Raw genomic sequence first — 12,887 nt, 5'->3', positions numbered from 1 at the left:
AAGGAATCTGCTGTTTAAACAGACTCTCTCTCTTCACACTGATTCATGCAAATCCTGAATTCAAATCCTTCATCTGCCAAAAAGCTCTTCTGATCTGGCAGTAGAATGCTGTTAAGCAACTTTAACATTTTATATTTAGAGCTAAGATGCCACCAATGCTGAATTAGTAGACTATAACAATTTACCCTCTAGCAGCAGGTTTACAGTTAGGAAAATTTGGCATTGCATAATGAACATAAAAGAATGGAAAACAATTAAGCACCCAATTACAGAGCTGGAGCAGGATACTAACTCTACTGGGCACTGATCATGTAAAAGAAAGCAACTGAAAAACAGGACATGAAAGCCCAAATACTATTGGGTCTTTATAGGTCTGAGCCCTAGATGCAGAAATCCCTCATGGAGACTGGCTTTGTGCGTGTGTGTATGCTAACTATTCCTTTGTTGTTTCAATGCAACAGACTCATATTTACATTTCTAAGTTATGCTAACATGTTTTACCAAATGAGCATTTGAAAAACCTGATTATTGGAAGCTAAATTAGGTTCCTTTGGTTACATGATGTGGATATGCTTTTTGATACAAAAATACTGGACGGAAGTTGTAATTCACAAGAAAGTTTTTTAACTATCACAGACTATAATGCAGTATTGAATTTATCAGTTCCCAAAAAAATCCCATGCCACCGGTTGAAAAGATCAGCAGAGAATTCCCCTTGTGGAGGGGAACTCCCCACTGGAGTAATGCTGGTCAAAATGCCAGAGCTGAGTCCTGTACCAGCCACCCCGTCCATTTGTGCCATGGGGGGGTGCTAAGGCAGGGAGATAGCAGGCTGGGACAGGCCAGGAGTAGGGGGAGGTGGAACATGGAGCTCCAATACTTCAAATCTCCACTGGTTTAAGGTCTCTTAGGATCCTTACACTAGTGGTATAAGTTAGAGCAGCCTCTTGGGTGCTCTAAATAATGTCAAGGTCAGGCTGATGCTAAATCAGGGAGCAGTATGCCTCCCAGGCAGTGAACGTAGCTTGGCTGCTGTAGAGAATTGCACACCTAGGATCTAAACATTTCCAGAGCTTCAATACACATGATAGATCCACAATTTTCCTACTAGGCAGTGCCTTATCATTGAACAAAACACATTCTTTCAAACATATTAAAAAAGGGCTCTGATTACTGGGCAGCTCATGGTGTGAAGAACATAATTAACCTTGAAAACTCCTTTCCCACTAATCTTTTGAAAAATCTAATATAAATATGATGGTTGTTAGCACAGGCATTAATATGAAATTTAAGGCTAAATCTGCAACCCCCAATCTCCATTTGCCGGTGCCAATAAAATCTTTGCATGACATGACACCATCATGTATTCTCTGTATGCCACATATTTTACAAAATAAAAGTATTTTAGAAGTGGTTAAGAGAGTTTTAAATATTGTTATTAGTAATGTTTTTCATATCATATCACCTATAAAGATAGATGCTTTAGTGTCATCTAACCCAACAGGAATCAGAGGCAGAGGAAAATTATAACAAATACCTCTTAATATTGTAACATTCAGAAACACCTTACAATTATTTTAAATAGCTGATCCATACAAAATAATGTCAAGATATTAAAGTTGAATATATTATGATCTTCTTGAGCTATTAAAAAAAGCTTCACCCCTCTCTAAAGGGGCATTCCTGGCTTTTAATGGTATAAAGTTCCTATTTCTAGCTCTCATGAAAAAAAGATTAGATAATAAATCTGTCACTGTTGCAGGACTGAATGTCTTGGGTCTCAAACCAAGCTAATTTTGGGAGGGAAATTGTAATTTTTGGGGAAAACAGGAAACATTTATATTGCCAGCTGTTTGTTTGGTTTCTTTTAATGGCAGTAGTGAAGCCTATCTGAGGTTCAGTTATGCATAGTTCCACTGGAGAAATATTAGTGGGCAGATGCAGGTAAGGTGGTAAAAATGCATGTTAAGCATATTGTATTAAGTAGCTCTGCATTGTATCATATTAATAGCAATACAAATTATTTTATATCTATATAGATACAGACACACTTAGCCCATATCCATTTCTGGAAAGGAAGTGAAGAATTCTTTACCTACTAAAACTCCCAGGGAATTTAGCAATGCAAAATATAACTATCTCACCTGGAATTTGGCCAATATTCAGGGATTACCACAGGATATTTAAAAATTACTCAGTTTCTTGGTTTTTTCATCTTATCTACGTACAGCAGCAGCACATTGTCCCATCACCACACCTGAGACATGAGTACAATATTTTGCTTATGTCTGCAGTGTCAACCACAATGGCAGCTATTTATTTGGAAGAAGAGTATCACCTACTGAATTACCAGCAGCATCCAGTACCTGATCAGATTGGTATGGCTGCAGGTATTATGTGTCTGATACTATACTTTGAAAATTCCAGTTATAAGAATGATGTGTTTGAAAATATACATAAAATACCATGAAAAGAGATACAATTAGAATTATAGGCAACAGCAATTCATTAAAAAGTAATTATGAAAACCTCCAGCAGTGTACTATTTTGGTGCATACAGATGTAATTTTATCTGTGTCTGTGGGCTGTTTAAAAACTAATGTAAGTATTTTACAACTGAGATTAAAAAGTGATTGAAAGAATGGTTTTTGAAATAACAGTATTACATTAACTTTTCAAAGCCGTTTTTGTCACTAACTATTGCATTGAGAAAACCCAATTATAATGACACAAGTTCTGCTCTGCTTAAGATTGTATCAGCTTTTCAATTACAATCTCTTATTTTCATGGCTATGTAACTCAGAAGTAAAAATGTGTTCTGGATTGAATTTTAGGTCAGGGTTTCTACACTAAAAGCTACATTTTTACAAAATGGCAACCCAAAATCTATTTGTTATTACAAATTACATACTACGACAGTATAATACAATTTGAAATGATTATGATGCACACTCCCTCTACTCCCTCCCACCCCACCATGCCTGGTCCTTTGAGGTTCTGAGTGCCCCTAGCTTTTATCAGTCTCAGTGGGAGTTAAATAGTGTCGTCTGAACCTCATAGGATCAATCTCTTAACTTAAAAATATCTGATTTTAAACAGGATTTTGCAGATCATTAGTCTATGTACATTGTGCATACCAGACCAGTTCACTCTGATAAAATACACAAGAATGAAAAAGTTTTGAAATATGAATTTACATGATAAACTCTCAATGGCTTTTTCTGATCAAGAATGCCCGTTAAAATATATTCTGGTTACAACATGCAAAATTCTGCAGTTGAGGAAAACTCTTGTAAAAGCTACTGGGAATTTTGCTATAGTAAGGGTTAAATGATTTGGTCCATTGTCAGATAATCTATATTTTAAAAACCAGTGCGTAGATATATACATGATAGAAATCTTGGATTTATTGTTTCATCACACATGATACTGGTGAGAATTTTTATTTTTTATACAATGCTAACATCTGCTCATACTGGCCCACTGTCCTCAGTTCCACCATCCCTATGAACTGAGGTAGTGAAAGGGACTTGGGTCCATGCACAATGCCACATACAATGGCCTAAATACTAGATTCAAGCTCGAGCTGCATTGTGAAGGTCCCCCAAGTCTTTCAATGGGAGCTGCATGTGTTCAACACCATTGCAAAGTATATCACAGCTTTAGGCACCCAAGTTAGAACATTTTTTCCCTTGTCTCTCTCTGTTTCAGTTTTCCCACGTGTAAAATTGAGTGGTGTGTGTGTGTGTGTGTGTGTGTGTGTGTGTGTGTGTGAGTGAGAGAGAGATAATATTTCCTTCACTCACAGGTTTATTGTGAATTTTCACTAGTTAATGTTTCTATAGCACTTTGAGGTCGCTGGATGAAAGATATCATGTTAACAAAATATATGCATTTATTTATGCATTATTATTAATTTTACCAGAGTATAGACCAAATCTTACTTTGCTTCCAGTGCCAATGCAATGATGCCTGCAGCCATAGGTGCAGAGGCCGAGGTTCCAGTATGACTGTCTGTACAACGCTGCCTCAGGTCGGTGGTGATCTGGAAGAAATTGAATGTGTGAAATTTAGAACACAACTGCAGAAATCAGAACAGGTTTCTATTGCCTACGTGAGTCAAATGCAGGTGAACAGAATTTTCTTCTTTAATAAGGATAAAAAAGGCTTTTGAATACATTGATTTGAAACTTTCCTATTCTACTCACAGGTTGAAGGTATTTGTGAACTTGGAGAAATGTTCACTCTATTCTATAGTACTGAACAGGTATGTTAGTCTCAGTTTGTCATGGCAGGACCACATAAAGATTTGGAAATTAGAAAAACACACATACCAAAAGTGGGTTAAAATTCCGCCCTCATATTACTTTGCATTTATATAGCACTTTCTATTCAAGAACCACAAAGTGCTTTACAAACATTAATGTAATTAAATCTCTCAATGCTCTTGTGATGCAGGTAAGTATCACTATCCCAGTTTTACAGATGAGAAAACAGGTATGAAGGGGTTAACCAATTTGCCTGAAGTCACATAGGGAATGTATGGCAGAGCTAGGAACAGAATACACATCTGCTGACTCCAACTGCTGTGTTTTAATCACAACACCATGCTTTCTCCTTTAAGCAATATTTCATCTGAAAGTAACCCCTAGTTGTTGGAACCCATAGGGGGTATCATCAAACAACTTAAATGTATGGAAAGGCCACCCTGAAAGAAAGCTTTCCTGAACCTCCTCTTCTGGCCTTCAAACAACCTCCCAACCTCATCATCAAAAGCAAGCTCTCCACAGACCAGGACACACCAACTCAAAGCGGCACCAGACCCTGTCACAACAGATGCAAAACCTGTAGACTTATCTCCAATGCTACAATGATCAACATCCCTTACACACCTTTCACGACACATGCCTATCACAACATGTGATGTACCTCATCCAGTGCACTAAATGCCCCAATAACAACTATGTGGGTGAAACCACACAATCACTACACTCTCCAATGAACACACACAGAAACACAATAAAACACAAAAACACCATATCACCCATGTGTGAACACTTTTCACAAAGCGATCACTCCATATCTGACCTATCAGTCCTCATCCTCAAAGGAAACCTGCACAGCTCTTTCAAAAGATGAGCCTGGGAGCTTAAATTCATAGCTTTGCTAGACATAATCATGCTCTTAATAAAAACACTGTTTTTAGGGGTTATTACAACAATCACTAACCCCTCTTTTTGTCCTATGACTACAGGGGTGTTAATGGGCCACTTCACCTCGGATGGTCCCTTAGAATATGTGGTAAACTATCTGTTCAACCTTGTATTTAGCTGTGACACTCAGAGTACCTTTCCCAGACCCGGGGAAGGGCTCTGTATAGCTCGAAAGCTGCTTTCTCTAACCAACAGAAGCTGGTCCAATAAAAGATATTACCTCACCCACCGTGTCTTTGAAAATCCAGGCAGGCTCGAAGAAACTGCCTCAGTCACGTTGAAGAAGGTTTAACTGTCAGATCAACCAACTTCATAAGTTGTTTACAGTCTTATATTGTAATATATTGCTTATAGAAAACTCATTTTAAAATGTGGCCTACGTAGATAAAGCTCCAAAAGCCACAATGGGCTTGTCCAGTAAAATAAACAAAACAGAATTGCATTTAAAAAAATAATCTTGCATTTAACATTAGAACACACGTATCTCAGAAAGAAGTGTGATGATAGGAAGATAAATGTATTTCTACAAAGTTTTAAATCACATGTAAAGATGTATTCAAACTAGTTATCACAGTTCAGGGGACTGGCACAGTGCTACAAACATGCTTCTAGATCACTAATTCAAATCTAGCTCGTGTCATTAGAAACAGAAAGTCTTTATTATCTACAATTCTTAAAGAGGACGTGCAATGAGTGGGTGGTGTCACAGTAGCTCCTTGTGAACAAGGACCTATATCACAAAAAACACTAGACAGGTTAAAAATTGGACTGGCTTTCCTAACACTTTAGGTGGCTCTTTAGGTTAAGTCATTAATGGGGCAGCGTGTGGGTAGTGGGGACAAGCTTGCAGTTTTGCTGCAGGTAGTGCACCTTTCCCGGGCTATACAAAGCTCTTGGTCTCCTGGGCTTGCCACTCAGCAACTTTCACTAGCATTATATTTTACATATAAGACCACTAGTGAAGACTAGGAGAAAAGCAAAGCATGGAAATAAACACAAATAAGGCTTACATAAGAATACAAAGATACCTGGCTAGCTTTAACCTGGTAGCCAGCTGAATTATGCATTGCCAAAAAGTCACATATCACATGAGCCGATGAGAAAGCATTTATTAAAAGTGGATGGTAGTTTGGTGTCACTAATGTGTGTGTGTATATATATATTTGTTCAGAAGAGCAGAAGTTAACACAGAGTCAATGAGGTGACATGGCACAGGCATCAGGTGAACTCACTCAGAGATAATGCTGAAAGATGGGGAAAAAATTGACTAAGGCATTTAGAAAATCATGTTTCTAAACTACTTGATTTGCCAAAGGCCAGTCTACCTCTCAGCTTCCAAACTCTCAAAAGTCTGGAAAGAACCATTTTGGTCTATTTCTGAATTCTTGATAAATCATTTTATTCTGTCCATGACCTGTAAAAATCTTTAAATAAAATTTTCAGACTCTCTCTCATTTAACAATTGTGCATCAATTTGGCCAATGGATATTTAGAGTATCAACGAAGCACTAAGTGTGTGTACTAGTTTATATTGTAAAAGGGGTGCCGAAAACCATCCTGTATTTCCCACACCCTGGTGTAAATGGATTTTGTACTGTAACTAATCTCTAATACAATGACATACTTTCCTTGATATATTTTGAAAGGGGGTAGGCGAAGGGAAACTTAAAGGGCCAAATTTATAGCAGGAGGGCTCCAGAAGCCCCGTGTCTACTGTGCAAATGCAAATCAGGTAGAGTATTTGCAGGTGAAATCTAAATGGCCAAGGAGCACACAACTACGTACATAAATTAAGTTCTATGGGCTTCTTCAGGCACCTCTTTCTGAAAATTCGGCCCCAAAAGAGTGGAAAAAATAAAGCGGAATGAATAGTACACACTCACTCTCTCTCACACAGTGGCCAGCAGAACTACCGCACCCTGCGAAAGAGTAGTGCAGTCACTGAACTCTCCCTGCACTCCAAGAAGCACTGGATTTTCTTGCAGCACACGGATACCTTCAGGAGCTCATGCAGGGGAAAGTCTCATCCTCATCTCCCCTGACAATGGTTTTGCCTTGAAAGACACTATTTAGCTCTCTACATTGAAAGCATATTGTCTGATGTTATCTACATATCTATCATCAGGAGAAAGAGGGGAGTGTTTTTGAGGCTACATCTACACTACAAGCTCGGAGTGAGATTCCCAGTTTGTGTAGACATACTCATGCTCATTGATCTAGCAAGCTAAAAATAGTAGTGTAGCTGTGGTGGAATGGACAGTATGGCACTGTGCTAGCCGCTCCGAATACAAACCCACCTGAATCCTATAGGTACATACTTGGGGCTACGAGCATGTGGCACCCACTGTCACTGCCCATGTTAGCAGGGCTACACTGCTATTTTTAGTGTGCTAGCTCAGGTGAAAGCTACCATGAGTACATCTATGCGAGCTGGGAATCACACCCCTAGCTCATAGTGTAGATGTAGTCTTAGTTTTACGTGTGCAGTGCCCATGAATAGCAAGTGCAATAAAGCCATTACACTCTTATGCTGCATTGTTTGTCCCATGTCCTAGCAGACATTGTACAATCTCTTATCTCTCTCTTTCACTCAGCAAATATTGCAGCAGAAGATGTGTAACGAAAGCTCCCTAAGTGGAAATCCTATCTGAGCCATTTCAAAGGGAAGTTACTGATAGCAGCTGAGATGTTTAGATGTAAATTACAGGAGAAATCTAAGGCATGTTTTTCAGCATTAAGGGTGCACTGTCAGAGAAGCCTTGTGTCTATCTTTAGAAACAAAGAGACAGGACCACCAACAAGCAGTCAAGCTTCAAGAAGAAAAATGATGTTCGAGATTCCAGGACCACACAGGGGCAACATCATTAATCATAATACAAGGAGATGAGGCCTGCCAGGGACATGAAGTTGACATTAGTGTATGAAAGCTGTCATTCTATTCAATAGTGTGAGTGGATGTGGGCACCAATTTTGGATCTTTTACCTAAAGTACAATGCACTCACAGGTTTTAGATATCATTGTAACAACTGCTGATCTAAGGAAACAGTGATAAGCCTAAATTCAGGCTATGTAATATTTTATAATGCACTGTGTTACAATCATCCCATCTTTCCTCCAACAACAGAAGAAAACAACTGGATTTGACTGAAAGCAATTACATACTGGCTGGTAAAGATATAGTTTAATCAATATGAAATTAACAACTTAGAACACCACGACAAAGGTCAGTTTAAAGGTATCATTATCAGCCCAGTATATTTTCTCCTTTACCATATATGAGAGTCAGGTGGTTTTCAGACTAAGTGCAGTTTTATAAAAGAATACCTACTGTAACGGTTTGGTACAAGCGACTTACTCTGAAGATTTAAAGAAGTGTCATTTCTGTACAGTTATTATTCTGGTTATGTTATCAATCTTCCCTTAGTTATAGCTGTAGGGAAAGTTAGTTATTCAGGTCAAAAATAGGATTTTCCTTTGCAGAGAACATTATCACTTCTCCTATCCTAAGCCTCTTATTTCCAGATATTTCATAATTCATGTCTTGAGCCCTTAGCTGTGGTTGAAACACTTTTTACCTGCTGATGTAATTCCTACGGGTATGTCAGCTTGAACCGACTTGTCTTCTAAAATGAGAAGTGTTTAACGAAAATCTGTAGTTGCCAATACTCCCCCTACCCCAGTGTCATGTGATCCCAAACCACTTTCCATTAAAGGTGCCATGTTGTATTATATCTGCTCTACAAGAGCAGTTGAACAGGGGGAGTTTTTTTTTAATAACTGACAAGAGATGCTATTGATGAGCATTGAATTAATTTTTAAAAGGAGCAATTGTGTATACCATAGATTGTAAATTTGATCAGTGAGTGGGGGATTTTCATGCATAACTCACCAGTATTGTTAACAGAAAATATTTGAGTAAATCCACAGTACACTGATAGTATTGTTATTATTTATTTGTGTAATGCCTTTGCTAAGATAAAGGCCATATTAACATATAGAGCTAGATTGTGCCCTTAAATACAGCCTATTCCAAGAGGTGGTGCAGAGATGCAGGGCTCTAGGGGCAATACGTAGAAGCATTTCTGCCTGGGGGGGCGGGGCACAATGCCTTCTGGAGCTCTTCAGTAACACTGAGGTTAGAAGGGGAGGAATTTGCTACAGTTAAGTGTCCTAGGCATATTTCATGTCACTTCTACTGAGATCCTTAGAGTCTCACACTTAGCATGTATTTCAAATGATAATTGTTTTAAAGGAGTACATTTTTCAACAGGCCTGTACTTGGTTTCCACTTATCTGTGTCCCAAATTGTGGCTTTATATACTTGTGCCCGCACTTTGCAGCTGCTCCTGCAAACATCTGCTAACAATTCTAGCACTGAACTATTTAAAAGGAATACGTGCACAGTCTTTGCATCTGAAAAGGCAGGTGTACTTTGTGCATGCACAGTGGGAGTCAACAGTTGAAAATCCAGTCCAAAATATGCAACAGAGATTTTTGACAGGTGCAGTACAATATAGTAATAACTAATATGTATTCTTGGCCTCATCCTTAATGGAGTCTTAGTGCAGGACATTAATGTCAGTGGGAGTTTTGACTGTGTAAGAACTGCTGGCTAGAACTGAACAAGCCAGATTCTTGTGTCACTTACTTTAATGTAAATGTAAATTCCATATCTTCATCATAGTAAATGAGATCAGAGACTTGCCTATGTTACTAAAGCAACTATGATTATACCAGATTGAAAAAGAACAATTCTGGCACATGGCATGTTTGTGAGGATGAAAAAAACATGTAAAGGGGAAAAAATGTGTGGTTATCCACAAAGAATATTTTCTTAGGACAAGATGAAACCAGGAGATATCTGTATCAGCTTTTACATATTCCCTCTCTCCACTCACCATACTACTGAGTGCCTTTTTTAGAACACCCAATACCACTAGCATTTTTGCTTGTATGGGGACTGTTTACTTGTCCCACTCAGAAGGTGCCACTAATACAAATTGGATAGGAATACAGCATAATCAGCACAAACCAATATGCTGATTTCACTGAGATTTTTCAAACTCCTGTCCCTGATTAATTCTGCTTTGTATTTGTACAATCTGACTCTATAAAGCAGATGAGACAGAAGAACAATGTGCTGTCACTTAGCGATATTTCTGTATTACTATATTGTTAAAAACTCATAATATACCGGGGGCTCGACTCTATCCTCAGTTACAATGAAATAAATGAGGAGTATCGTCGTTAAATCAGTTACCCTAATGTAAATCTTCTGTGAGATCAGAATCAGGCACTAGGATATTTATGGTGGATTTTTATGGTGGATTGTATTTTATAACATATTTTCTCCTTTCTTAAAAGCAAGAATCTCATACACACAGTACAGCAAGCTGAACTATCACATCCAATTAGACTGACCTATAGAAAAGTCACTAATCTTAAGAAAGCTGCTGCTGCTATTCCACACGACGAAGCCATCAAGCCCTTGCTATCTAATTTCCTTTTGTGGGTGGGTGTGAAGTACAGTCTTCAGGACAGGATTAAATTTAATTTATATAAAAATTTTAATCTTTACTTTTCCCATCGTTATTTGCTATTTATATGTATATACAGCACCAACAATGTCCTGGTCAGTTTGAGGAAAAGAATGAAGATGAGATCTCTGCCTCAAAGGACTGACCATCTAAGCAGACAACATAAAAACTAAGGATGGGAGACGTGAGGCAGCAAAAAGCCATATGATTTCATAATGAAATTGAATTTGCATCATTTTAGCACCACGATTTGTTGGCTTTGTATAGAAGTTTTCTATGTTTTCTGGTGATGATTTTCACTTGTGTGTATTAGTCAAAACATCTCTGTCGGGGGCATTAGGGTTAATAGGTCTTTTGGAAAAGGTGTGTTATACTGAACAAGTTAGAGAAGAGAGAGGCGATATTAATATTATCCTTATCCATAACCCTATAATGATGGCTTACTACAGATGTGTGTGAGAGAGAAAGATGGGGGAGAGGGTCATCATTCTGTGTGTGCGCTCAGAGGACACTGATTGATAGGTTACAGCTGTTACTTGTAACTCTTAAATTCTTTCAGTTAAAGGGTTGGTTCTGCAAATTCACCTCATCTCTCTTTAGAGCTGACCTTAGAGTAATATAAGAACTAACACAAATGTTGTCCAAAGGAAGGTGACTGGTTTGTATACAATACTGTGGGAGAAGGCTATTTCCTGCACTCAGTGAACAATGTTTTTCTTTGTTATTGGAAGTGTCAGAGGGGATTACGCTTGCTTGAGGTGCCAGCTACCAGCAGTAAAACATCCTGAGGAGAGGTTATGGACCTCAGGAGTCAACTGGTAATACAGTGCAACACAGAAGAAGAGGAAAGGGTCTTTGATGGTATATTTAGGGCCTGATTCTCCACTGTGTGAAATCAGTGGAGTTACACTGGTATAAAACTGATATAACTCTGTGGAGAATCAGGCCCCTACAGTGTGGCCATTAAGCGAACAGATGGTGGTTTGAACAAGAGTAGCCAGGATCTGAACTGGGCCATGATAAGCAGAGAATCGAGGGAGTACTGTAATCTCCTATGGCAGCTGGCACTGCACATGCCTTAAATGATTAACATGTATGAGCTGGATCAGCCCACGGTTATTGGATCACAACTGCCGGACCCAATTCTCAGAACTAATGAGCACTCACAGAACTCATTGACTTCAACTAAAAGCTGCATTTCTTCATCTCCACTGAAAAGCAGGCTCTGGATGTCTCAAATTGGCATTCTAAATTAAGAAAAATGGCACTTTTGAAAATATAGGCCTTAATATATTTGCCATATAAGTCTTTATATAAAATGGGTATCAGATTTCCCTATTTCACCAGGATAATGTATGGCTAAATTTACATTTGCAAAACACTTTGGGATCTTTGGAAGTAGGACAATATATGAGTGCAAAGTATTATCATTATTAGAAATATAATAATGCAATAAATTTTAAAAGCTATGTAGGATTAAATATCTGTAGACTAAACAACATTTTATTTAACCTTATTCTCATGATTCAACTTACAAGTAAATTTACAATAACGGAACTGTGATAATAACAAAAGTGTGTGGAGGTAATTTTGGGTCAGAAGTAAGCAATATAAATGCCCTGATGTAATGAGACTTTTTACGTGTAAACACAGGGAGTAAGACTTACCTAAAAGAATGGAAGAAAATGATTGAGAAAACTATGATTGAAGAAGAATGAGAGGATTGCATAAGATGTAACAACAAGTCAGGCCAGAGAAAGAATTTAAACAGAAAAACATGACTGATATTGTGAAGAGTTTAAGAATGTTTGACTAGATGATCCCAAAGTCACAATTTCACAATCAAGAAAGAAGGTTACACTGGTTAAAAAACCAGCCTGGCTAAGAGGGGAAATGAAAGCATTACATATATAATATAAAACAAATGTAAAAAAGGGAAGTTGATAGCAACAAATATAAATTAGAAGTTAGAAATTTGACAAGGGAAGTAAAAGGACACAAGTGGTAATCTATAGTCAGGCTATAGATTCTATAGCAAGGAGAAGAAGAAGGAGTATTTTAAGTGTATCAGGAACAAAAGCAACCCTAAAAATGGTGTTGATCCATTACTTGATGGAAATGGCAGAATTACAAATA

At 38.0% G+C, this 12,887-nt stretch overlaps 1 protein-coding gene across 3 annotated transcripts in view; it reads right to left on the bottom strand.

Moving 5' to 3' along the window:
- PCSK5 (proprotein convertase subtilisin/kexin type 5) overlaps nt 1–12,887 on the bottom strand; it is a 295,761-nt gene that overhangs the window by 130,643 nt on the left and 152,231 nt on the right. For all 3 annotated transcript variants that reach the window (XM_065407021.1, XM_065407022.1, XM_065407023.1), the window contains exon 9: nt 3,945–4,045. In XM_065407021.1, coding sequence (XP_065263093.1) covers nt 3,945–4,045 — 101 coding nt within the window. The remainder of the gene's footprint in view (nt 1–3,944; nt 4,046–12,887) is intronic.

The sequence above is a fragment of the Emys orbicularis genome, chromosome 6 (genome assembly GCF_028017835.1).
Source record: "Emys orbicularis isolate rEmyOrb1 chromosome 6, rEmyOrb1.hap1, whole genome shotgun sequence".
Classification (NCBI taxonomy): domain Eukaryota; kingdom Metazoa; phylum Chordata; order Testudines; family Emydidae; genus Emys; species Emys orbicularis.
The sequence above is the reverse complement of the archived record's forward strand: the minus strand, read 5'-3'. Positions and strand labels throughout refer to the sequence as shown.